Raw genomic sequence first — 24,724 nt, 5'->3', positions numbered from 1 at the left:
GACTGGAGTTCAGACGTGTGCTCTTCCGATCTAATTTTTGATAAAAAGTAAATTTTCAAAAAAAATGACGTTTTGTGCGCGGTGCGTATTAAACTCCATACATCGTCCAATAACATTTATACCAAATTACATTTTAATTAAACAAATTTTAACAATTTTCAATAAAATGACGTTTTAATCGGTCATATTGAATCGGCCATTTTTAAATAAAATCACGACTTTTTAGAAAATAGCCACATAATTCATCTTTAAGATAAACTTAGAAAAAAGTCTATATCTTTATTTTTCTGAAAGATATGAATTTTTAAACATTGGGGAAAAGAGGCTTCAACGCAGGTAACACGGCAATTTTAAGATAGGATGTGCTATATAAATGAAAGACGTTTGAATAAAATTATAAATAGTTTTATAGAGTTTTGAATCTGACGCGAATTACAAATCATTTATAATAGACTTTACTTTTCATCTTATTTTCATTTTATTTTAATTTGCAGATGAACAAGCTCGCGAAACATGCCGACACGTTGAAGACCAAGAGTGGCGATTTGAAAAACAACGTTTTTACAGCGAAGATCACGCTTGATAATTTGAGAAAAAACATAGGAGGTATGTAATTAATTTAATTTAATTATCATAAAAACTTGCTTTAATTATTGTATTACAACAATTGTGCTGTGTAAATACTTTTCGAATAATTTTTTTCTCTCAAATTCCAGATACAACTGCGGAACTCAATCAATATAGCAACGACAATAGGAGAATAGAAATCAAGAAGGCCTTAAAAACTGCGAAGGCAATCTTGAATTATCTAAAGTCCGTCGACATAGCCAGGAGAACCGCAGAAGTGGAAAACTTCCTTGAGTGAGTATTATATTTTTAATTGAATAAACAGTTTTAATAAATTTGGAACGAGAAAAGAGAAGGAACAAGCAATAATGTTTGAAATAAATAATTAATAATTAATTAATGTATTCTGAATTAATTAGCGATGTTACCGAATATGTGGCGTGGTTAAACTCACTTCATGACGCGACTGAGCCTTTGGCGATCGCCCAGGACGACGCTAAAGATTACGAGATAAAGTTGGACGATATGCGAACGGTCGTAGAAAACACCATGGAAACGCTGTTCAGCTACGACAGTTTGTACAATCGTATCAACGGGACATTCATCGAGGCCAAGAACCAGTGCGCTCGTATCGGGATGCTGCGCGACGAAACGAACGAAACGATCACCGATGGAAAAAAACTTATCGAAGAGGCACGCGGTTTACTCGTCGACGCGGAAAATAACATTCAAGTAAGTAGAGATATTTTTATATTTGTTTAGAACAATTTTTTGTAACAGTAATTATGGGAGAAATCAACCGAAGAAAAGGACGTGTAATAAATAAATTGAGTTTTTTAATAAATTATTTTATTAAATTCTTTAAATTCTTTTATCGACCACAAGCACTTAAAACCTCATTCTTAAATGCGATTTTCAGGATCTTCCAGGTTCACGGGAGAAATTAGCATACTGGACGGAGAAGCTAAGCATGAAGGAAGAACTTCTGTACCGGCTGAATTACGAATACGACGAGAAGTACGTGGTGCCAGCAGTGCAGCACGCGAAAAATCTATCCAGTTACGTCGATCAGTATGTCAGGTGAGCATCCTGTTAGCATAATTAATTCAATCGACAATTACATCGCATTAAATCCAAAACGAGTGACGTGTTATCTCGACGATAGCGAATGATATAATTCGTCGACGATTCGATAATGTTGTAACATTTTGTTGACTAGTTTGTTCGCCGAGACGCGAGATATTGCGGCCAGCCCTCTGAAGGCAAGCAAGGCCTACAAAAACATAGTGGACGGTCTGCAAGCGGCGAGAGCCACCGCACTGGCAGCCAATGAAATTGTCGAGGATGTACATAAGAAGGTAAACGATCATGCAATTCTCTTTGGACTTGGAACGTTGGCGTTTAAATTTTCCTCTTTACTAAACACTGAAGCCGATGAATTAAAAAGCTCTTCTTTTTTATTTTTTATATAAATAATTTTTTAAATTATAAATAAATCTGTTATATTAATAATTGAATCGACGTAAAATTAAATCTGTGACATTGTTATGCTTTAATTCACAATTTAACTTTTTTAAATCACGCATTAAATGTTTTAAACGCTTACAAAATTAAAGCATGATTTTTTTCCGTGATTTACATATCATTGCGCTATCAATAGATTTACATATATTACTAGGTGTTTGAAAATAAAAGAGTTTAATTTGAAAGAATTTGTCAATTGTATTTAAAATAATTATTCAGCTTTCATTGTTTTTAAATTTTTTATGCTGTTAGTTATATTAGTTATGGTTTTATAATTTTGAAAGTCGGCTATAAATATAATGTAGATGTTTTTTCAAGGTTTTCCCTCCTTTGGGACAGAAATCGTTGCTGGATAATTCCAAGGAAGTATTAGCCAAGTCTTCGCAACAGTGGGAAGTGGCGAAGCAGCACGGTAAACTAGTCAAAAACGCGAACGCCAAGTTGGATGCTCAGAGACAAGCCGTGCTCGTGTTGAAAGATACGTTGAACAGCACTGGGATAAAGGACAACGAGATAAATGTGAAGCTACGAGAGTTGCAGAGTAATAGTAAAAAATGTAAGTATATCAGATTGTGTTGTTATAATCGTAAAAATGCGGTTGTCGAATAAAAGAGGTTTTAACATCGTGATATTAACGAGAATTTTTTTTTTAAACAGTACATGAGGGTCTACTGGATATCTCGGAGGAGAACGACGAAGTAGCAGACTCGATAAAGAATACGCAACGATTGATCGACGATTACAAGCAAGGCATCGCCAACAGGCTGAAGCCGAAATTGCACGAATTGAAGCGCGAGGGCGATTCGAAGATTGGCCTCGCCAGTGAAAAGCGTAATATTTCTTTTTAAAGTTAACGCGTGTACTTGGCGAACATTTTAACATTTTACGCAATTGCTAAATAATCCCATCGTTGATTAATCGTTAAATTAAATATTGCGTGAAAATTGCATTCTATTGTAGAAATATTTGTATTTCAGTGTCAGAAGCACTGAGCAACATCAAGAGAGCCGATGCAAAACTCATAAGCCTGTCGAACGTCGCGACGAAGCGAAAAGCTGTTTTTGACAAGTGGAACGACACGTTAGCCACGAAACTGCAAAATCTCAAAGACAAAATTGCAGAGGCTCGAAATACCGCCGAGGGGGTAAGAACAATAATTATTTTTCTACTCGCTCAGATGTATTTTTGCAAATTAAAATTAAAAAAATTGATTCTCCATATATAAATCTTTTTGTTATTACCATGTATTATTTTTTTTAATTATATATCTTTGATATTATTCTTAATTTAATATTAGAAAATTTGTAATAATTATATTATGTGATTGATAATTTCCGAGATAGCAAAAATATTCAATAACTAAGATTGAATGATTGAATAATAGATAATTTTTGAGATATAAATTTTAATATTTCTTTTTTTTTTAGATTCGCGTTTCTCTGCGATCGGTGGAGGGTAAGGAATGTATCCGTTCGTACAGACCAGCGATGCTGCAACCCTCGTCAACGACGTCGATCGTGATGACATTCGCGCTTCCAACCACGCGCAAGGAGGGTTCCCTGTTTTACTTGCCCAGTGGAATTAATGTACGTTCTATGGTAACAATATTAATTTAGCGATTAGAACAATTAACTTTGTGCCTAAAGAAAAATAAATAAATAAATTGTATAATGTACTGTGCGGTTTAAACTTAAAGTTCTGACATTTCGACTCTTTTCAGGACGATTTTGTCGCTTTAGAGATATTTGACAGAAAAGTGCGATTCCTGTGGAACGTCGGTGGTGGTACAGGCGTACTAATACATCCTGAGGTCCTCGAAAGCGGCGATCTGCAGAACGACAGATTTTGGTATCGAATCGAGGCTGAAAGGTGAATGATAATTACGTGTACATAAAATTAGAATGAATATAATTAATATATAAATAAAAAAAATGTCGATTGAAATTTAATGATGTATGAAGAGCAAATAATTCATAGACTTATTTAATTGAACAGAGAAAGAAGCTAATTTTAAATAATCTGTTTCTTCTTTAGAACGCAACACACGGGCAAGCTGAATGTGCACAAGCAGTCTTCAACGTCCGGAAAGTATCTCCCTGTCATTAACTCGACTAACTCCGAGTATGGTCGTTTCGACGTTCTGCCTACAGACCGTGTGTGGATAGGAGGTATCCCTAAGTCGCAGAGAAGACCGGCGGAACTGATCGCCGGCAATGGTCTTCCGGGTTGCGTTCATCAAGTGATCCTCGACGGTAGGCAAATCGGCCTCTGGAATTTCATCACGACCGCACCGGACATGGCTTGCAAAGCTTGCGTGGAAGGGTAATTTGCCGTGAACGTTATTAATTAAAGTTCTTTTTGGCGTTTACACTTGTTTTATATAAATTCTTTAATATACTTAAATTCTATTATTTTACAAGTTCTCTAACTGATAATTTAATAATGCAAAATATTGCTGTTTTTCTGTAATGTTATTTTAGTAATAATATCACACACACATTAATGTTACAGAGTGGAGGATGCGAGAGACGATGTAGCTTACAGTTTTAATGGAGAGGGCTACGCTGTGAGAAACAGAGTCTCGTCTGGCCCATATAACAAATATATGTTTGGAGTCTCGGTCAGTTTCCGAACGTACGACGAAAACGCGTTGCTGTTTCTGGCCATTAACGAAGATGTACGAATCTATTTAAATTTTCTCTACATTTAATACTTTAATATTGAGAAAATATGTTTATTGTATTAATTTATTGTAAACAGAATCAACACATCATGATATTCCTGCGAGAAGGCAAAGTCATTCTCCACGTCGGCTACGGCGGAAACGTTAGTATGGAGATGTCCTCGACCTACAAGTACAACACCGGCAACTGGACGAAGGTGGACGCGTTCCGTCAGTATCAAGTGCGCAAGAACATCGAGAAATGCAGCCTCAGCATCAGCGGCGACGACAAGCGAATCGGTGCACCCACGCCGCAGCCCAAGAAGGAGGATATCCCGGATCTGGCGCAAGCCAAGTACTACATCGGCGGGCTGCCACCGAGCTTCCGCGCCGAAAAGCTGATGTTACCCTCGCAGGTGTCGTTCCTCGGATGCATGGCCAACATCATAGTGCAAGAGGGTTACGATCCGATGGCCGAACAGTATTACGGCGTGGAATCCAGCTGCGGCGATAAGGTAAAAGTGTTATCTTATATTTCGTCTTCTAACTTATATTTTGAAATAGATTTAATTTTCAAACACTCCATTGGAACTTCTTTAGATGTGTAATAGTTACAATATTTTACGTGTCATCCAAATTTAAAAAATCTATTATTATTCTAAATCTATTATTTTATTATTTACAGCCGTTGAGAATAGTCGGATTTTATGGGGATGGCTATCTCGAGCACTCGGCGTTTACTCTGAGGAAGATCCAGTCTACATTAAGCTTCTCCTTCAGAACCATGCAAGAGGCAGCTATGCTTCTTCTCTCCACGTTCGAGGGCCGCGAAAACAGATTGAGCGCTAAGGAATCAGCGGACGTAAGGCCATTATTACAATTTAGTATCAATTAATTTCTTACTGTAAAAAGAATCATTCCAGTTAAAAGTTAATTTGCATGTACAATTTATTGGAAATAAACTTCATTTACGTATAGTATTGCAATTATAAAGAAAATTGAAATTAATTTGTCGAATTGATCTTTTCAGAGGAACAGCTATTACTCCGTGTGCATTTTCAACGGACAGGTGCAAGTTCTCTTAAATGCTGGCCAGGGCGAGCTTGTTCTCCAATCGAACAACACTTTCAACGACGGAAGATATCACACGGTCACCGTCATTAAGAAAAGAAAGGAAGTGGAGCTGAGAATCGACGACGCGTATCAGACATCGGGAAGGTTACGCAAGAGTATTCCGATCAAGGCTCCCGAATCGAACGGGGGACTTTTCTTTGGTGGACTACCGGCGCTCATCAATAATACCAAAATGGTCACAATTAACACGCCGCTATACGGCGCTATCAAGGATGTGATTATCAATGACGTGTAAGTCAGGAATCTGAACTAAATATTGCTCATAATTATTGGGAGACAATTAGACATAAATTCAATAAATTGTTAAAATTTTGACGCATTAAAATTATATTATATTTATTTATTTTAATGCGATCTAAAATATTTGTATTCATGAATTTATTTTATATTTTCAATTTGATTTTTTTAAATAAGAAATTATATCAGTTTGAAGGCACTTTGTACTTGATATGATTAATCGATAATTTATCATCTTTTTTAGAAATCTTCAATTCGACGATGCGGTTAATTTCGATCACGCTCTAATCGGTCGTCCCGGACCGAGCATGGGAAAAGACACGCCGAATTACGCGCCGTCGGCGTCATTGTCCCGAGGGATGTCCACGCAACCCGAGGGATGCCAGAAAGTGCCTTACTACTCGCTGGAACCGGGTGCCTTGAAATTTGGCGATAAGCCGCACAGTCATACGCAGCTCTATCTCAACTTCAAGAAATTCTGGGAGAAGAAATATGCGATAGAATTCGATTTTAGGACGTACTATCCCAACGGGCTGCTGTTCATCACTCCGGTAAAAAAATCCATATATTACGTAATCACGATTTTGCAAATTTATTCAACTGGTTTGAACTTGTTTATTAAATTTGTTAGTTGAACAGAATTCATTTCATAAGAATATTCCAATTTTTATAACACTAATATAGCTGTAATCATTTAATTATCGTTTTCAATTTTTAGTTGACTAACATAATCGTAGCCGTCTGTTATTACAACAAACGCATTTTTACAGGGTCTTCGATTGAAGCACTATCTGATGGTGCTTATTCGGGACGGGCAGCTTCTTCTGGTAGTGAAAAGCAAGCTGCGGAAGGAAATATTATTCAAGACGCCGTTTAATGACGGCAATTGGCATCACGTCGTCATCAGCCACGAGGAGAGGAAGCTCACCCTATTAGTGGACACTCAGGCACCGCGCGTTCTGAAAATCCCAAGGAGGATCGGTCTCGCGTCTATGATGTACATCGGTGGTCTGCCGGAAAGCGGAACGCCCATCCCGGAACAAGTGGTCGTCAGATTGGAGACACTGAAGGGATGTATCAGAGGCCTGAAGATCAATGGAAACGTCTACGACATGGTGGGCTCCACCAGCAGGGCCTTCAACGTCGGTCAGTGCTTCCCGAGCGTCGAGAGCGGAGCGTATTTCCAGGGCGAGGCTTACGCCATTTATCGTAAGTCACGAAACTACTAACGAAACTATGAGAAATTTAAAGAGAACGTTTAAATCTTGCATGTAAGGCAAACAGCTCAAATTCGAATCGTATCATTTTTATTTAAATTTAAAATTTAAAGTAATATGACTTTTTACTACAAAACGTAATAAGACGTTTTGATTAACGATGCACAAGATATAAAATAATTGCATTTCAATATCAAGAAACGTTGAATTTATTCTTATCCCGCTTTGAATCTTCGAAGTAATTTTACGTTCTTTTAGGAAACAATTTCGAGGTGGACAGCGTGCTCGAGCTTCAATTGGAATTCAGAACGTCGGAAGTGTCCGGCGTGTTGCTGTCGATTACCGCACCCAGTGGCTCGCCCTCTCTGTCACTGGAGCTCAACGGCGGCAAGGTGATCATGTCGGGCGACCTGGGCGACAATAATCCGCTATACGTGGAGCAGGTATTCGCCAGTCACTACGCGATCTGCGACAATCGATGGCACAGGATCCAGGCCGTGTACAACGACGAGGAGCTGGCGCTCAAGGTGGACGAGCTGGACCAAAGATACGGTCTGCCCACGAACGCCAATCATCACTTCAACAGCTCAATCTTCTCCGGCCCGTTGTACATAGGCGGTATACCAGGTAAATGAATGTTGCGTTAAATTTATACATCGGTATGTGCGTAAGCCGTGCACGATAAATGAAAAAGAAACGTGAAAGTAGCTTAACCAACAAGTAGCTTAACTGCTCCGTTTTTTTTCCAGCGACCGCTCAGAAAGGCTCGCTGTTGACGCGGGACCACTTCAACGGGTGCATCAGGAATGTGATGATAGGGGGGGAAAGGCGGGATTGGACGGACATGGCCGAGCTGCACAACATCCACCTGAGCTCCTGCCCGGTTCAATGATAGCGGGGCATGAAGAGGAAATTACAATATTACCTCGGCGCTCGGCGCTCTTTAGTTCCAAAGACTGCTCGGAGGAGTCGCGTTGGGTTCAACAATCGCACCGGGATTAACGTGCCATATATTCGCAAGCGACGAGCTCTTTAAGACTTAACAAAAAGCCAAAAGATGCTAAACTGTAGACCGTTAAGCTAATCGTCGTAATGTGAAGGTAGGAAACGAAACGAAAGGGAGAAGAGACCGTGTACGCGTCTCGCTCGTGACAGACAGGAACGATGGCACGAATAATTTTGTCGTGACGCACGCGGGTACGCGTATACCGCGTGCGGACGGTGACACTTTACGCGAGACCACTGCCATATATAGTTTAATTACTCGCCGTAAGCTGCAAACAATTTGTACATCAGTATTTAAAAGCCATTATTTATTATCGTTAACGTGTAGATCCGATCGCGAGGATTGTCGCGATCGGCCGCGTCGACGAGCTAGCGAATAGAGAATAACGCGATTACTTGTTTTGTACTTTTATAGTTAGGGCTTCTACTGGAGCCCGCGACACGTATGTACATTGTAGATCTTTTTTTTTTATTCGAAAGATTTCACGAGAAATGCAAGTGCCCTGTAAAAAAAAAAAAGTAGTCCTTCAATCACGCACACGGAGAGATGATGTTCGAAGAATATTTTATATCTAATCTTCACTCTCTCTCTTTCTCTCTCTCTCTCTCTCTCTCATACATAACACACGCACACGACTTTTGTTGAATTGTAATATATTACATATACACAAGGAGAAAAATTAACAAACGACGAAAATCCGCTGTTGTGTATAAAATATATAATATAACAAGAGAAAAAAGCGCATAGGGCGGGCTGTGTGTCGCTTTGACTTATCCTCTAACGCTCCTCTTAAAAGTCCCTACAAAGTGCCTCAGAAACTTTAGACGCATTTATAAAATTTCACAATGCAATTTTACCTTTCTTCGAAACGGGGAACACATTATTGAATACGAAGAAATAAAGAATTCTGAAGAATTAGGCATCGAAGAGATAAAAAGATCTCATTTACGCGAACAGAATATTAACTTTAAGACGTTTTATATTTAAAAATCGAAGAAATTCTCGCAAAGAGAAAAATCCAGATCTCTCAAAGAAATTTGCTACTGAGGTACGATCGATGATGCATCCGTCTTTGCGTATACCCATATTCGCGGAAGAATAAAAGTCTATTACAAATGGGTTATTAAATTTTATTAATGACATTCGCTGCGAAGATGCTAACAGTAAATTATGACCCAAATCTTACATGACGTACTGAATAAATATACATATCGTCGAGTAGGTAGGTATACGTTTTTTTTTGTTCGTTTTACGTGTATATAAAAAACATAATATTTACATGAGAGACACGGATAGAAGTTCGAGAACTGATATTCGCCTTGAACGTCGAAATTTCAGCGACAATAAAAATCGATAATTATTACGTAACAATAATCGTTTATTATTATTAGTAAGCGCGATTTAACTGCGGCGTATAAATTTACGTCGTGCCGCAGTATTCAATTGTTGTGTGTATGTGTGTGTCTGTGTGTGTGTGTGCCTCGATTTCCCGTCTCTCTTTTTCCCTTCCCGTCTCAGTCCATCCCATTTTTTTGTCCATGTTTAATTGTCGCATCCAAGTCTTCTTTTTCTTTTCACCAGCTCACTAATAATATCTATTCTTCAAAAAATATAAATATCAAGCATAAGCGACCAATATCGAGAGATCTCTCTTAACGTCATCCTAACTTTGTAATCAATCCCATTTCCACAAGCCATTTATTCTCGCTGGCTCTTAAAATTAATGACTATGTATAATATATATATATATTTATATATATTTATATATAATTGCAATCAATTCATATATCTCTTTCTCTCTCCTTCTTCACTCTTCTCTCAAACATCGTCGCAATGGACCTGTCGCAATTTTCACTCCATCTCAAAGATCTCTCTTTTTTTTTTCTCTATGGCGCGTATCTCACGTTCGATATTGTCAGGTCGGACTGTTTCTGAATCTAAGATTCTCTACCTTATCGCTCTCTCTCTCTCTCTTCTTTTTCTCTTGCATCATCATCGTACTCGGATAAATTTACAACAGACGGGGATATAGAACAGTGAATCTCTCTCTCTCTCTTTCTCTCGGTCATTACATCTCGACGCAGTTTAATCTCACAAATCCCTTTCATTACACGTGGTCGTACGGCGTAGACGCGGGACGGTGAGGCCAAGCTGTGACCGTGACGTCCCACGCGAATTAAAGATACATAGATTAACTCCTCCGCAGTTTCAGCTTGCCGGAGAAGCCTCGATTTCGATATGTCGCGTTGTATTTGTTAATTGTAATCGTTAATAATCCTGTGTACGTTTGCGTTACGTCGTGTCGCGGAATATGGAGGGTCTATCTGTACACTCGGCGCGACCGTTCGCATCGAGTCGAAGACTTACATCGTACAAAATAATCGGAGAACGATCCTGGAGGCGTCGTCCACATCGTGAACGAGGATCCAGGACCGAAGGGAAAAAAAATCGTACAAACACGATAGACCCCCGATATTGTCGTATAAAATGTCTACTTGAAAGTCTACCTAGCTCTCTAGCTTCTCTTCTCTTCCCTCTAGAACAATTACAATGAAAGAAACGTGTCCGACCGAAAAGGCCCGTTCAGCGAGATAGGAAGCCGATGCCAGTCCCACGCGAAGAGCGAACGTTCGAATTTATGGCACAATAAATTATAAACAGTTCCTCCGATAAATTACGGCGCGTCCGCGGCGTGCACGCGTGGACCGCCGCGTTCTCTGTTCGCTCGGACTGACTGAAAAGTTTCGCTGAGAGACGGCGGAGGGTATATATATATATATGTCGCGGTAGAATCGTTGGGGGGGGGGGGGAAACGTATTGTGTACGGTGACGAGACACGATTGAAGAAAAGTCAAGCTGTCAATTCGTTAAATGTCTTTACGCACTTAGTCCAATTACATCGTTCATAACATAAGGCTTCATACTGTTTTCCTTCTCTTTGCTTCTGCCGAGGAAGGCGGAACGTGGCTGGAAAATTCTTACGAGAGTCGTGTCGGGGAAAAAAGCGCAATTCCATCGATAAAATTCGCGATTCAGACGCGCGACGCCCATCTTCCACCTTCCTCTCAAAACGATAAAAATTGAAGCGCGTTCGGGAGGAGATACGCATATAGCACCGCGAGCCTCCCCTTTCCGACGGGTCCTTCGACTTTGTCCGCGAGGCAACGATAACATCACGCAAATATCCCACTCTCTGTACACAATGATAACTACCTAATCCGTTGACGAAACACATCGCTCGCGCGTTAAAAACAGCCGCTTCTGCGTAAACTAATTGCGCATATTTCGCACGCGGTTTTGTTTCTTTTTACAATACAAATTTGAAACGCATAATGTCGCAGCTCGAACGATCGTCACTCGCAAAGAAACGGATTCAACGTATGTGCATCATACGCCCGGATTTAAGGCTGGTCTTACACCTAGCTCCAAAGCTAATCACGCAACGAACTGATTTATTTACAACGATGAGCTATCCGTCGCCACCCCGTTGGCAAAGGTTTCTTTCCCCGCGGAGGTGAGGGGAGGGACACTGCAAGAATCGCGCTACGCGTTACAATCGTCAACAGCCGCGAGAAACGTACGCAGTATGAGAAATCATTAATTCAACTCCGTTTGAGCCGCGTCGCGAACACTCCCGCCGACGCGTATCCAAATCGGTAAAATGTAACGAACAAGTATATGTAAAAAAAATTTTTCTGATTAAAAAAAAAGAAATATAAAAAAAAAGAAAGGACATCTTTTGCGAGGTTGCATGCTACTGTACAAGAAAATAAAAACGAGTTCGAAGTCAGTAATTTGCGTACGAGATCTAAAAAAATTAATGATCCCTCACATGTTCGCGCGTTATCATCATACCATAATATAATCTTTAAAAAGTTTCAAACGCACTAAATATGATAATCGTTGAATAATTTAGAATATCTAGCCTAAGCGAAGGATGGAAAGAGACCTGTGCGAATCGCAAATTGTGCAAGCACGCACGAGAACACAAGCTGCACCGTTGCCATCCTCCTTTACTCTCTCGCTTTGTTTTCGCGAAAAATAAATTTAGAAAAAAAAAGGAGTCAACTTTCGCATAAATACATCCGTGAGAGTCGTACGCCCACGCAGTCGCAACACAGCGGTTTACACGATTACAAGGCGGTTACATGACGAGAGTTAGTCCGCAAAAATTAAGGGATCTTAGAGGGGGTGTATTGACAACAAACCATTCTTATAAGTAGATACTGGTAATCTTATGACACAGTGATTGATGCTGACGCTCAACGAAAAAAGAAAAAAAAACGGATAAGAAAAAGTAAAACAAAACACATTCTCTCCCTCTCTCTCTCTCTTTCTCTCTTCGATGGCCACGCTCATCCCCCGGTCTTTTCCACCCCTTCAGAAGCGGCGTGCGAATCGAGCCGCGACCTGTGATTATTTCTCTATGGGGTCAGCACCGATCAATTGTCCTTATAAAATTGACTAAGAAACGCAACGTATTCGCATTAATTTAATATGGGCCTGTATTAAAATAGTAACTATGAACAACAGAGGGCACAGTAGCGTAATGTTAAGTGTGTGACCACTTATGTAAAACTATATGACGAGCGGTATGTCCTTCTTGTTCGGCAAGTTCACCTTTTTACCCTGCCAGAGGCTGTTGTGTATCGTGAAGGCATCTATGGTCACCGTCAGATGCTTCGTGTGAACTTGCGAAAAGCATTTCCCGCTGGAATTGTATCTGGAGATAAAAAAAGAGATGGCGAGTCAATAACGTGCGATGCAACGGCAGGCTTATAGAGATATAAAATTGATCAAAATTTCAAGATAGGGAAAAAAGAATGACGAATTAAAAAAATCGACTCTTGATTTCGCTTACTTAAAAAACTTGTCGAACATATTATCGATGACTTGTTTGGGCCCAGTACCGTACAGCTTGGCTACTTCCTCCCTCTCGGGACAGTACGAATAGAGAGCGCGGAATTGGCAGCCGGCGTCCCGAAACAGGATGAGAAAGTGTTTGCTCTCGGACCGGCCGATCTCCTCCAATACCCTCGATTTGGCTTCCCTGTTGACCGTGCCGGGGAAGACGCAGTACTCCACGGCGTTCAGCATTATATTGCGATTCGACTTGGCTATCGGCAGTTTGTACAGTCTCGGGCCTGTTGCAGCGGATGCCATAAAATAAAATGAATTAGTTTTTTTTTTTGCATAAAAAAACTTGGCGACTATCGAGTAGCGTCTGCCTTCGAAAATGATTTTATTAAAATGCCTCTTACCGTTGTAGTCCATCATGGAACTAGGCGTGCTGCTGATGTCGCTGCTGCCGTCGTCGTAGATCCTCTTTTTCGATGTCATCAGGGCGGGCGGCAGCGAGCCGGGGCCCGAGGGTGACGTCAGATGCCTCATGCTGCCTATACCCGGACTGGCGGCGCGTCTCGGAGGCGTCGATCTGCCCAGGCCGCTGTCTGAATCTGTATGTCGACACACCATACAATCGTGATCACTACTTGCGCCTGCGAACCGCATACGAAGATAGAAATCTCAACGGAGAGGCGAACGTCTCTGCGTTGTCTTATTAAAGGACAACGACTGTACATCTTTTTTTCTCTTTTGTCACCCAAGCGATAACGAATCAGAATACAGAGAGACCTTTCGGCTTTTATTATTAATGATGGTTAGCCACCCCGCCAAGAATGTATTAGTCACTTGTTACAGGCGTGCGAGATACCTCCCTTGCCTCAAGTTCAGCTTCGTAATTCGTGTCTTTTTATGCAAAAAAAAGAATATATATTTTTTTATAATATTTACAATTATGTTATAATCTGATAAAAGAATTGCAAACGCTTGTGTCTATCAGCTTGTTAAATCGCTGACTGCACTAGAATGATTCTATAATGTACGTGTCATGATTCTCTAGCGTATACTAATTATCAAAAACTGAATATCTCGATCAACGCTAATGCGATGATGGCTTAGTTTCAATGATTTACTTCGCGAGCTTTGCGCTATGCTGACGAAACGTACGATCGATTTATCGAAACATTACATTAAATAAACAGGACATATAGCAAGTTCATCCACACCGAGCACGTGAGTGCTCCGCTCACACAGATCACACATCGCGTTCACAATGAATTTGCTATACCTCGTCGCCACGACACCTGGAAATAAGAAGTGAGGGGATAGAGAGGCGGGAGCGGTAGGATAAACCTGGGACCACCCGGGTACGAGTATCGGGAGGGTTATTATAAAACGGATATCACAGCCACCGATAGAATAAATCTGGAAAAAGACACCGATCGACAAGATATACTTTGTACCGACACCCAGTGCTGTACAACAAGCCCAAATAAGCTTCAATCGAGCCTTCTCTACGCAGCAGCAGCAGCAGCGGCAACAACAGCGAAAATGAGTCTTCCTAAGAAAATGAGTGAACAAAGTTCCACCTCAACGGAGGCGCCGATGAAACGAAGAAGCAAAGAAATCATATATAAATCGTGCGTCGTGAAGCACGAGAGCACCAAGACTCCGTCCCTTCGTCGTCAAGCCGCGTCGGGGGAACTTTGCTCAAACGTACAAACGAAAAAGAAAAAAAATGCATGTGATCTCGTTGTGCGCGTGTATGAGTCGTTAATTACCACTGCCACCTTGTGTGCTCTCCAGCCCTGCCACCATGCCACTACGTACACATATAGGTGCGTGTGAGTGCGCGTGTATGTGTGCTATTTGGTCTACAAAAATCTCAGGACAATGTGAGATAATAAATATATATAGATTATAAATATACACGGGAGACACATTGAGACTGTTGCACGATATAGAAGGGAGATCGAGCGTATTTCCAAGTCACTGTGGTGCTTCTTACCGCACAAATTCATCAGGGAATTAGACTTTCTCCCCTTAAAGTTTTGGTAAGTCTGGTATTTAGGCCTGCCTCTAACTTGTTGCTGAGACTCCTGCACATCTGCAATAACGCAATGTTTGCCTCGTTACACTCAAAACGCCATGTACGATCAGAAAGATTAAATAAGTTGCGGGAGAGAGATGCCTCAATCGTGCGCATCTCATCGAGGGAGCGAGCGGGGGGGGGAGACTTAGGGGGATGGGGGGAAATTTAAAAAAGGGGAAAATAAATAAACTACGAGCCATATCCGGGGGTACATCGAGAACTGAAGTGGCCGGTGCAGTTTTTTGGTGCAGAACAACGTTGCGTTCCAACTCAAAGATGTCCACTACAAGGCGCTACTTAAAATACAAAAATTGAAAAAAAATTTTTAAAAAATGTCGGGCGGGAAACAAGTCATACCCGCAAAGTGTTGTGACCTTGCTCACAGTTGCTCGTAGGGGGGGGGGATAATCAAAGGCTAATCAAACATTTAAACATTCATCGCGTAAGTTTTTCTGATATAGATTATAGCTGCCCATACCAGTGTGTGATACATCCTGCAATGAGTCTACTTTCGTCAAGCCAAAAAACGTTTAAAAAACGAACAATCGATACAGAGAGCCTGCGGCATTCCCGCGGTAAACTGTAAAGCAACATCGAACCCACCTCTGGAGGTCTTGTAGGAGCCGCGTCGACCGAGCTGATTCACGCTGCGGCAAGGCGAGGATCCCCTACCGTCGTCGGGCGAATCTACGGAAGATACTAAAAAAACGGGGTATCTCTATTACAATTCGATCTTTCAATTCTATTCATAGGTTTTATGCTACTTATGAATATATATATATATGTATATATATATAGCTATACCGAGTAAGTTCTCAGCCGCTTGCTACTCATTAAACATCAAGTTACAGATATCGAAAAACAAGATGACATGCCAAATTGAAAAACGGAAAGAAGTGCACTAAACTGAACGTGTTGTGAAAGAACACATTGTGAATTACGTAGACATCTCATTTTGTCAATTATTACTTCTCACAAAATTGAATTCTCTTTTGTGAAAGAGATTTTTATCCTTAAAGATTTTAATACCACTGTCGTTGTTAAATTTGAATTAACACTTTTCAATTTTCTTGATCTACATAATCTTGTTGCGCATAATATCTTGTTTCAAGTTCAGATTGATTCACAAAGTATTATATGTCGTTACTCTTTCTTTTGCTGTGTGCACAAGAAAATTAACTTATTTCGCGCAGATACTTATCCATATCCAGAATTTTTAAAGAAAGAAAATACTTGTAGATGTGTACTGTATAAGCGCGGTGAGAGAGTGTGTGTGGTGCATACCCCTGAGACTGCCGCCCCGATAAAGAGGGCCGGAACAACGTCGGTCATCGAGATGGGCAGCAGTGAGACTATCCTGCGAGCCTCGGTAGTAGTCTCGCCTCATCGTCGGAGAAGTCAGCGACGCTACAGTAAGTGTGTTAGTGCAAAAAAAACAATCGGCTCGGTATTTTCTGTACTATTCTAGTTTGGCGTCGCGGGACTCGTCGAGCGATCTATGACAGCCGCTGACGCGGCGATAAACTAGCATAGACGAGAAAATCTGGAGCCCGTGAGCATGTGGTCGGGGTGAAAATTCATAAAAAAAAAAAAGAATAAACCAATTATAACGGGAAAAGAAAAGAACAATTAATACAATAGCAAGAGACATCGCTAAAATTACGGAAAGAGAAAAAACGGCTCTGATCGTAAAAATCTTCGCCATGCAATGAATAAATGCAAATTACGGAAATATGCAATTACAACATCGAGGAGACTGTTGCTATTAGGGTATTATAATGGGGAAATGCACTTGCGACACAACAACTAAAAAGATCCATCTTCTTGGCGATTAATTCGAAAATAGAGATAAATTTTTCTGTCCTCCTTGCGGAGAACATGTTACATATTTTTCTCACATTCTATCATATCGTTTTTTTTTTCTTTGATTCAACATTAAATTTAATCCCCAAGAAGCATCGATCGTTGCGACAGATTATTCATTTTCTGCAAGTGCGACTTAACGGCAATCTCACCTGTACTTAAGTTGGAAGAAGAACCCTTCTTCCCGCGACTAGGTGTAAGAGCCCCGGAATCCAACACCGCGCCAGCGTCTCCGTGAATCGTTTTGGGCCGCGGTCGTGCGGATGCAGTCTTGTTACGTAATTTTGCTGGATTTATTGCATTCAGAAGCTCCTTGTCAATTACCTTACCCTAGAAGCAGCGATGAAAATTACGTTATAAATTAATTTCTAACCGTTTAATAATGTCATAACGTTAGAAATGTCACTTACCTCTCTCTCCGCTTCCTCTATCGCCTTCTTCACCTTATGGTGCTCCAAGATCGCGGCTCGCCGTTGTCGTTCCTCCTCTTTCTTGCGAGCTCTCTCCTCCGCCTTCAATTTCTCTCGTTCCCTACGTGCCTGGGACTCGACTTCCTTCCTCTCTTTCATTTCCTCCTGCCTCTGCCTTCTCTGCAGCGACATCAGCATTATCTTCTCCTTCTTCTTCTCCATCTCGTCCATAGAATTCTACGGAGAGTTTTGATTAGAACTTATATGTTAAAGTTTTGCAAGTAAAATTAAAAACAAAAAATGTGTAACTGTATGCAGAATTTACTGCTGTTTAAATGGCCAATATTGTAATACATACCGGATCGGGATTCGTGAGTTGATTCCCAATCACCAGACCAACTCCGGAAGCGTGTCGGCTGTCTGTACTGCTGTCTCGCTGTTTCTCCCTCTGTCGTTCCCTCTCAATTTCCCGTTTGAGCTCCCTGTCCCTCATTTCTTGCCTCTGCTGTTCCCTCTCGCCGGCTTGTCGCAGTCTTTCCCGCTCTAATTCGCGTTGAGCTTCCAATTGTTTCTGCCTCTCTATCGCGTTAGTAGGAGGCGATTCCGGGCGCACCGTGAAGTCCTCCTGCTCGATGTAGGACGATACGCTTCGTTCCTGAAGAAATAATCGATTGTTTCCTTTTTTAAGAAATACTATATATATATATTGTAAAATTCGATTCGAAGGGATACAAAACAGAGAAAGCAGTGAAATAATTAAGAGTAAAAATAAGAGAATATATATACAAAAATTTGTAATAAAAAAAATGCGCTCACCTTTTTAGGAGACGTCCTCTTCACTCTGAGGGTTGGTTTCGGTTTCTTGGGAGCGTCATTGTCGAAGGAGATGTAGAATCCTTTCTCGTTCGCGTCCGCGGAATCAAGAGGTGTGACATCCGGAGTGCCCGAACGCGACGAAGCCGTCTCCCTCAACGACGGGTGAGGTTGGAAGGAATTCTGCGATATCGTGGGTCTCGTTGGCGACGGTATTCTGTACGTGCGACTACCCGACGTGATGTTCAAGTTACGAATACCTTGCGCGATATCGTCGTCGTTGCCTTCAAAGTAAAAAAAAAAAGGTTTAAGACAGATGATTTTCATAACTTCTTTTACAATAATTTAGTAATATAAATTATATATGAAATATTATATATTACATAAATTATATATAAATTATATAAAATATTATAAAATATATAACATTATATATAATATATAATATAAAAAATATATATATAAATATGTGTATAAAATGTAACATTTTCATGTAATAAAGAGTTATAAGACAAAACTTAATTACCGATAAAAGATATATTTTGGGGCTTCATGTCATCGACAGGCGGAGCCGGTACTGGAGTATGCAAAGCTGTGACTTGCCTCTTCTCCGTCGGACTTTCACATGAGATCGGGATGTGATGTACAATCGACCTCTTCGGTTCGGGACTTTCGCTAATTAACTGACTTATTCGATGAACCTAGGACAGCAAAATATAATCAAATAAGATTACAAGATAAATATGTATCTCATTAATTCAATATCTTAACAATATTTTCTCACGCACAAATTGTACAGAATAGAATCTTTAAAAAAATAGATGACAAAAGGTTCATATATAGCAACACAAGGTTGTGTATAACACAAGATTTCTAGTGAGAAAATTGATATTTGAGGTACAGAAATAATAATATCTACGGAACACTGTCACGGCACCGTTGTCGCACAACATTATTTTCTCGCATAATTCAACAAACATTTTCTTTCCGCGTATCTGTCAAAAGCGCGACGCAAACGCATAAAAAGTAAGGTAAATCAGCCAGGGCGAACCTTAGTGAGGTAATCGCGCGACGTCGCCACGGCCGAGTCGAGGAAGTACATGTTTATTTAAATTTCAACAAGTCACTTCACAGGGAAGTCTAGAGGTGTAATGTAAATCTCCCGAGCCGGACGCGATCGTCTAGGCGCTAAGACTGCCCCAGTGTGGGTAGCGTCTGCCATGTTGGGTGTTAAGAACAAGCGTCTATAAGCGTGCATTACATCATCAACTGGTTCTCATGCATATACGTACACGCTCGGGGCCGATCCTTTGTATTGAAGTGACCAAATCGAGCTGATGATCGGCGGCGCACGCATCGCGAAGCGTTTAGCTATATAACTTTTCACTCACACAACAATCTCGCCGCTGAATGGGTGCAGCATACAGTCTCGCCCGTCTTTCTGTCTTTCGTAATAAATTGATGCAGTCACGTGCGCGCGTGCATTGTATGCAGAAAAGCCATTTAGTATAAATATAAATAGAATTGTGACGCGAGAGAGTGAGTGTGATAAATGACACTGTGGTAAAAAAAAAAAAGTGTAATCCTCGTCGATTCGGGGAAATCTATTTCATCGATAGGTGCGTAAAAAGAACGCGAGAAATCGACGGAAAGTAAAGTCACGGGAACACTTACGGTGTTACGATGTTGTGGACTAGCAGTTGTGGCTTGTGTTTGGTTGAAAAGCGACGAAGTCGCTGGAAAGACGCTGGTCGGGCCGGGGTGGCTCATTTGATTATTACACAGACTATGATCCCCGTTGAGGTACCTTGGTTCCTGAGTGTCGTGCAAAACGAATCCCTTTTGCGTCGGGGGTGGCGCGGCCCAAGTCCTCGTTGGATCCGCGTACATGCGCATGTCCTGCTGATAAGCTAGGAAAGAGACATTCAGAAAATAATCTACTGAAGCGTATTCAAATTAAAAGGGGGAAAAATTACAGCCGTTAATTCTCTAAAAAAGCAAACGCTGCAGCCAAGCTTTCCGGTCAAAGAAAATTACTTTGAGATTCGTGCAGCTTTCGAAAAATTTTCAATATCATATAATAGTGGCTAAAGAATATTATTAATTTATATATTAATTTATTAATATACGAGTATTTTATCAATACTAAATTGACAATATAGAGCTCGTTGTTTGTAACTATAAATTATCTATTCTTGTTATTATTTCATTTATTCTACATTAATTCAATATTACGTACTGGCAGGTTGAGGGCTAAACCGCGAATCCATAGACTGCTGGTAGCCCACCGCGGCCATTTCGTTGGCCAGACTCTGGGCGGGCGCCGGCTGGCCCCACATTCTCCTCTGCACTTGCGGCTGATCGTGCAAGTAGAACTGCGACTGCTGCGGATCCTGCAGTCTGGACGCCAACTGATTCATCGGTGGCATTCCGTAAGTCTGGAAGGCAAACGTTTGAGAAGGGACGGCTGACAGCGGCTGACTCGATGCGGGATGCGCTTCCGGCATACGCACTTGCATGTGCTGATGACTGAGACTCTGCAGCTGCTGAAGCTGTTGCTGCATCTGTTTCTGATGCTGCGACATCAGGTGCTGCTGCTGAATCTGATTCTGCTGGTTCGCCAAACGCTGTATGTCCGCTTGAATTTCGCTCAGGCTACTGTTCATTCTGCAACAGACAACATTTCGCGTGTCATGATACTCCACTGTGATTTCACTCGTAATTTTCATAGGCATGAAACAGTGAATACTAACTGCGTTATGGATTGGCGATATTGCTCGGGATCCATATTCTCGATGTCCGGAGTGCGTCTGGTCTCGATGAATGGCGCGTTACCGTCGTGCTCCAACCACTTGTGCTCGACGTCCCGCACATCCTCGCTAATTTCCTATATTCATTATCAGAGAGATGGAATGTCTCAGAAAGATATTACGATGCTGTGATTGCGTATTTGTGTATAGGGATAATGCTCGATTCTGTTTAGCGTTTTGTTTTTAAGTGTAAAAAACTTACTAATCATATTAATTGTAAAATAATTGGAATGCCTCTTTTTTGTAATTATGTTTAAAGTGTGTGCATGTACTTATTATTATACGTAGTATGTTTTGTACAAAAACGAGAAAAAAAGAGTAATTTACAAAATTAAAGTAAGTGAAACAGACGACGTACGAATCTACGAATTCGCGTATCACTGGGGCCTGCACTTGTGTCTTCATATATATAATATAAAATGTCTCATTATTTATGACGCTATTCACACGAATATTTACCCGAAGTAAGCACGAGTAAAACATGACGATAGATTTAATTTCTCAATTATTACGTTTGTAGTAATTGACGATCCACGGACGGATTCTTGATCCAGTTAAGGGCCGGAAACTTGGTGACACTATCAATATATGTAACATTTATCCGTCTGTTTGATCAATATCTTATGTAACTATGTCAAGGCTTCTTGGATTTCTCCAAGTTCTCCGGCGCTTTAATGCGAGAGGTGTTTACCAATTACAGGTGTCGAATTTTAATGGCTCGCCGCAACCGCCGTAAGTAGCAGCAGTAATTAGAAGAGCGGAAACTTAAGTTAAACTTTCGCAATATAGCTAATTAGATATCCGTTAGAGAGACATATTTACATGTAAAATTTGTTCTGTTAGTGGAAAAGAGAAATCGTATTAATTTATCAAATTGAATCTTAGTAGCCGTCACCGAACACAGATGTAAGTGTAAGTACATAAATATAGCGCTACTATATTTTTCCAAGGAGTGTTTAGTATTGCACCATGCGTGCCAGAGGAGCAACGAAAATATCCTTAAGTGGCTCCGCATATCATTATAAAATACGTCTGTCGTAGGCGTACATCTTGAGGCAAGGTTTCGTTTTCTTATAATGTAAAAGAAGCGTCAAGAAGCAAAATAACATGATCCGTTTATCAAAAGTAATCTTTGAAGGGGAAGGGGGTGGATATACAAAAGCGGCTATACATCTCGTAGCATTGTCACGCCCGTTTAGTTTCGCTAAACATCTACAGGGAAGATAATCACTTTCCTTACTGTGCTCTCTCGCTACAGCAGGGAAGAAAAAAAGAATCGTATGATCGATGTATCGAAAGCCATTCACATAAGCGCGTAATATAAATAATCTTCTAGAAAATAATAAAGATAAGTCTCTTAACGCGGGGGTTTCTCTGGCCTACACTGAAACACTTGCTGGTGATATATCGTACCTTGAGCGAGAAGGGTCTCTGTGGTTTTTCTTGAAGGGGTTGTTGGGGTACAGAGGACGCCTCGGAAACGCTCGTCGGGGTCGCCCCGGAAGATCCGGAGGTGACAGGAGTGGGGGGACCGACTGTCTCGGCCGGGCTCTCCCCCCCGGACGTTGACGAAGAGGGAGATTTAACCTTACCCTGCAACCAGCCCAACCAGCGTGCCTTGTTAAGTACTCAGAGTCCGCCACCAAATCACCACCAAACACCACGGTGCGGGAGTATCTGCCCGCGGCCAAAGGTCACGTTACATTCAAGCGCGATAAGTGCCAAAGCCCATCCAGAGTGGCTCGCAAATCATACTTAATTAAACAACAATAAACAATTGACTTAAACTACGAGCACGCAGTATTCATACTATCTCGTTCGGAATTGTAAATGTAAAAAAAAAAGAAAAGAAAATTAATCATGTGTATATGCGTGGATATATATATATATATATATATATATATATATATATATATCGTTTCTAAACATTAATATATATACAATTTCATGTGATATGTATAGTATTGATTCTATAAAAGGGTCATGATACTGATATAATCAATACAAAGGTTACACGCGATTAGCACCTTGACTAGTATATCACATTTAAAACGTTTCAACTTAAAACTTTCATCTATATTTCGTAATTTTCATACTTATAAACTCATTACTCTCTCTCTCGACGGAATGTGTTCATAAAACAGCATGCAGTGCTTTAAACAAGAATCTACCTTCCTCGAATACTTTGAAACTCAATGCATTCACAACTCTATCAATACTTTGGAGCTAAAACGAACGTTAAGAAAGAAATGAAAGATTACATTTAAGAATAAAAGAATTTATCCATGCGCAACTGAAATAACTGAATGATATTAATTGCTCGAGTTCCAAGATATATCGGTATCTTTTCAACAAGGAATAATATGTGCTATATATAAATAAAAATTGCTTAACAAACTTAAACTTAATAATTCCTGTTCGAAAACGTGATTCAAATAGAAATGTTCAATCCTGTTATAATGCAAAAATTTAGTGCGTCAGCATGCGCTTACCATCAAGTATAGCTGAAATGTCAGAAAGAGAATTGTGTTAAGACAACCATGGCAACCGAGATTATTTAAGGCGCAAACAAGGAGGAGATAAGATCCTACTATGTACAACCAAAGCGATCAAAACGATGATCTACACGATTAGGTCTAAATAAAAGATAAACATATGAGTTTACAAACATATTACGATCGTTGCCTGAAATTGAGCATTCATATATCTTACATCCACGTACTTTACCAATAAAATACTACAGATTCAACTGATGTACTTTCGTTTATATGTACAAGCAATATCAAACACAATCGGGATATAATTACAATCAGAAATATATATATATATATATATGACATGAAAAACGTAAATGGAAGGCGGAAGAAAAAGAAACTTTGTACTTTCTGAGATATAGTACACTCTTTGTACATACTATTTGCTCTATACTAAACACCCGTGCCTAGATTCGAAAAATAGCTGTCACACAGCATGGCAGATCTCGATGTTGTGTCCCGATAAAATTCACAACATTCCCCGTAATTCGTAATCAAGTTATATTATCCGTATCGTCCTACATCTTTCTCTTTTGTCAAAGGAGCAAATCATTGAAGTGATCTGACTATAACAATGATGTATATGTAGAACTGATACGCAGAACTGATGACGGTAATGATGTTCAAGTAGGTCAATGTGTATTATGCGATCTTCCTAAATTATGTTTGGAGTATAATCCCATTGTATAATCCATTGTATTTTTACCTTCGTGACCGCCTGCAGGAAGGCGGCCTTCCCCACTTTTTGCCGTTGTTTCGACATAACAACTTCCATCCTCCGCTTCTCGTTCTCTATGTGCCGTCGCTTCTCTTCGAGCTTCAGTCGTATATTATTCAGCTGCGAGGCCATTACGGTATTACCGCCGTTCTCATCTAACACCAGATTTTATTTTTTTCAGTAATTCCAGTTGGAGACGCGAATAGAATTAAATAATACATATTCTTGCCGCAAACTCAGTTTCATTAATGACACAGATGAATGCATGCGTTATCCATGACATTTTCTCTAATCA

The 24,724-nt window shown here is 40.3% G+C and overlaps 2 protein-coding genes across 2 annotated transcripts in view; one reads left to right on the top strand and one right to left on the bottom strand.

Moving 5' to 3' along the window:
* Window positions 1-9,091, top strand: part of LOC105447832 (laminin subunit alpha-1) — a 150,368-nt gene extending 141,277 nt beyond the window's left edge. The window contains exons 25-43 of the mRNA XM_011686058.1: window positions 495-606; window positions 717-861; window positions 987-1,299; window positions 1,487-1,647; window positions 1,787-1,925; window positions 2,410-2,647; window positions 2,749-2,922; window positions 3,069-3,235; window positions 3,519-3,677; window positions 3,812-3,960; window positions 4,126-4,413; window positions 4,603-4,768; window positions 4,852-5,268; window positions 5,439-5,609; window positions 5,784-6,118; window positions 6,369-6,675; window positions 6,895-7,333; window positions 7,600-7,968; window positions 8,091-9,091. Of these exons, the coding sequence (XP_011684360.1) occupies window positions 495-606; window positions 717-861; window positions 987-1,299; window positions 1,487-1,647; window positions 1,787-1,925; window positions 2,410-2,647; window positions 2,749-2,922; window positions 3,069-3,235; window positions 3,519-3,677; window positions 3,812-3,960; window positions 4,126-4,413; window positions 4,603-4,768; window positions 4,852-5,268; window positions 5,439-5,609; window positions 5,784-6,118; window positions 6,369-6,675; window positions 6,895-7,333; window positions 7,600-7,968; window positions 8,091-8,233 (4,392 nt within the window). The 3' untranslated portion in view covers window positions 8,234-9,091. The remainder of the gene's footprint in view (window positions 1-494; window positions 607-716; window positions 862-986; window positions 1,300-1,486; window positions 1,648-1,786; window positions 1,926-2,409; window positions 2,648-2,748; window positions 2,923-3,068; window positions 3,236-3,518; window positions 3,678-3,811; window positions 3,961-4,125; window positions 4,414-4,602; window positions 4,769-4,851; window positions 5,269-5,438; window positions 5,610-5,783; window positions 6,119-6,368; window positions 6,676-6,894; window positions 7,334-7,599; window positions 7,969-8,090) is intronic.
* Window positions 9,092-10,232: 1,141 nt separating this feature from the next.
* The window catches only part of LOC105448422 (patronin), a 48,204-nt gene continuing 33,712 nt past the window's right edge, over window positions 10,233-24,724 (bottom strand). Inside the window, exons 11-27 of the mRNA XM_011686952.1 lie at window positions 24,418-24,584; window positions 22,591-22,770; window positions 21,121-21,254; window positions 20,881-21,034; window positions 20,607-20,805; window positions 20,042-20,277; window positions 18,894-19,068; window positions 18,371-18,651; window positions 17,913-18,209; window positions 17,555-17,791; window positions 17,297-17,474; window positions 16,566-16,688; window positions 15,885-15,980; window positions 15,198-15,296; window positions 13,609-13,803; window positions 13,209-13,491; window positions 10,233-13,070 (exon numbers count right to left, since the gene is read on the bottom strand). Coding sequence (XP_011685254.1) covers window positions 12,926-13,070; window positions 13,209-13,491; window positions 13,609-13,803; window positions 15,198-15,296; window positions 15,885-15,980; window positions 16,566-16,688; window positions 17,297-17,474; window positions 17,555-17,791; window positions 17,913-18,209; window positions 18,371-18,651; window positions 18,894-19,068; window positions 20,042-20,277; window positions 20,607-20,805; window positions 20,881-21,034; window positions 21,121-21,254; window positions 22,591-22,770; window positions 24,418-24,584 — 3,179 coding nt within the window. The 3' untranslated portion in view covers window positions 10,233-12,925. The remainder of the gene's footprint in view (window positions 13,071-13,208; window positions 13,492-13,608; window positions 13,804-15,197; window positions 15,297-15,884; window positions 15,981-16,565; window positions 16,689-17,296; window positions 17,475-17,554; window positions 17,792-17,912; window positions 18,210-18,370; window positions 18,652-18,893; window positions 19,069-20,041; window positions 20,278-20,606; window positions 20,806-20,880; window positions 21,035-21,120; window positions 21,255-22,590; window positions 22,771-24,417; window positions 24,585-24,724) is intronic.

This window comes from Wasmannia auropunctata, unplaced genomic scaffold, assembly GCF_000956235.1.
Source record: "Wasmannia auropunctata unplaced genomic scaffold, wasmannia.A_1.0 LD336116.1, whole genome shotgun sequence".
Lineage (NCBI taxonomy): Eukaryota > Metazoa > Arthropoda > Insecta > Hymenoptera > Formicidae > Wasmannia > Wasmannia auropunctata.
Note: the sequence above shows the minus strand (reverse complement) of the source record. Positions and strands in the feature narration are given on the sequence as shown.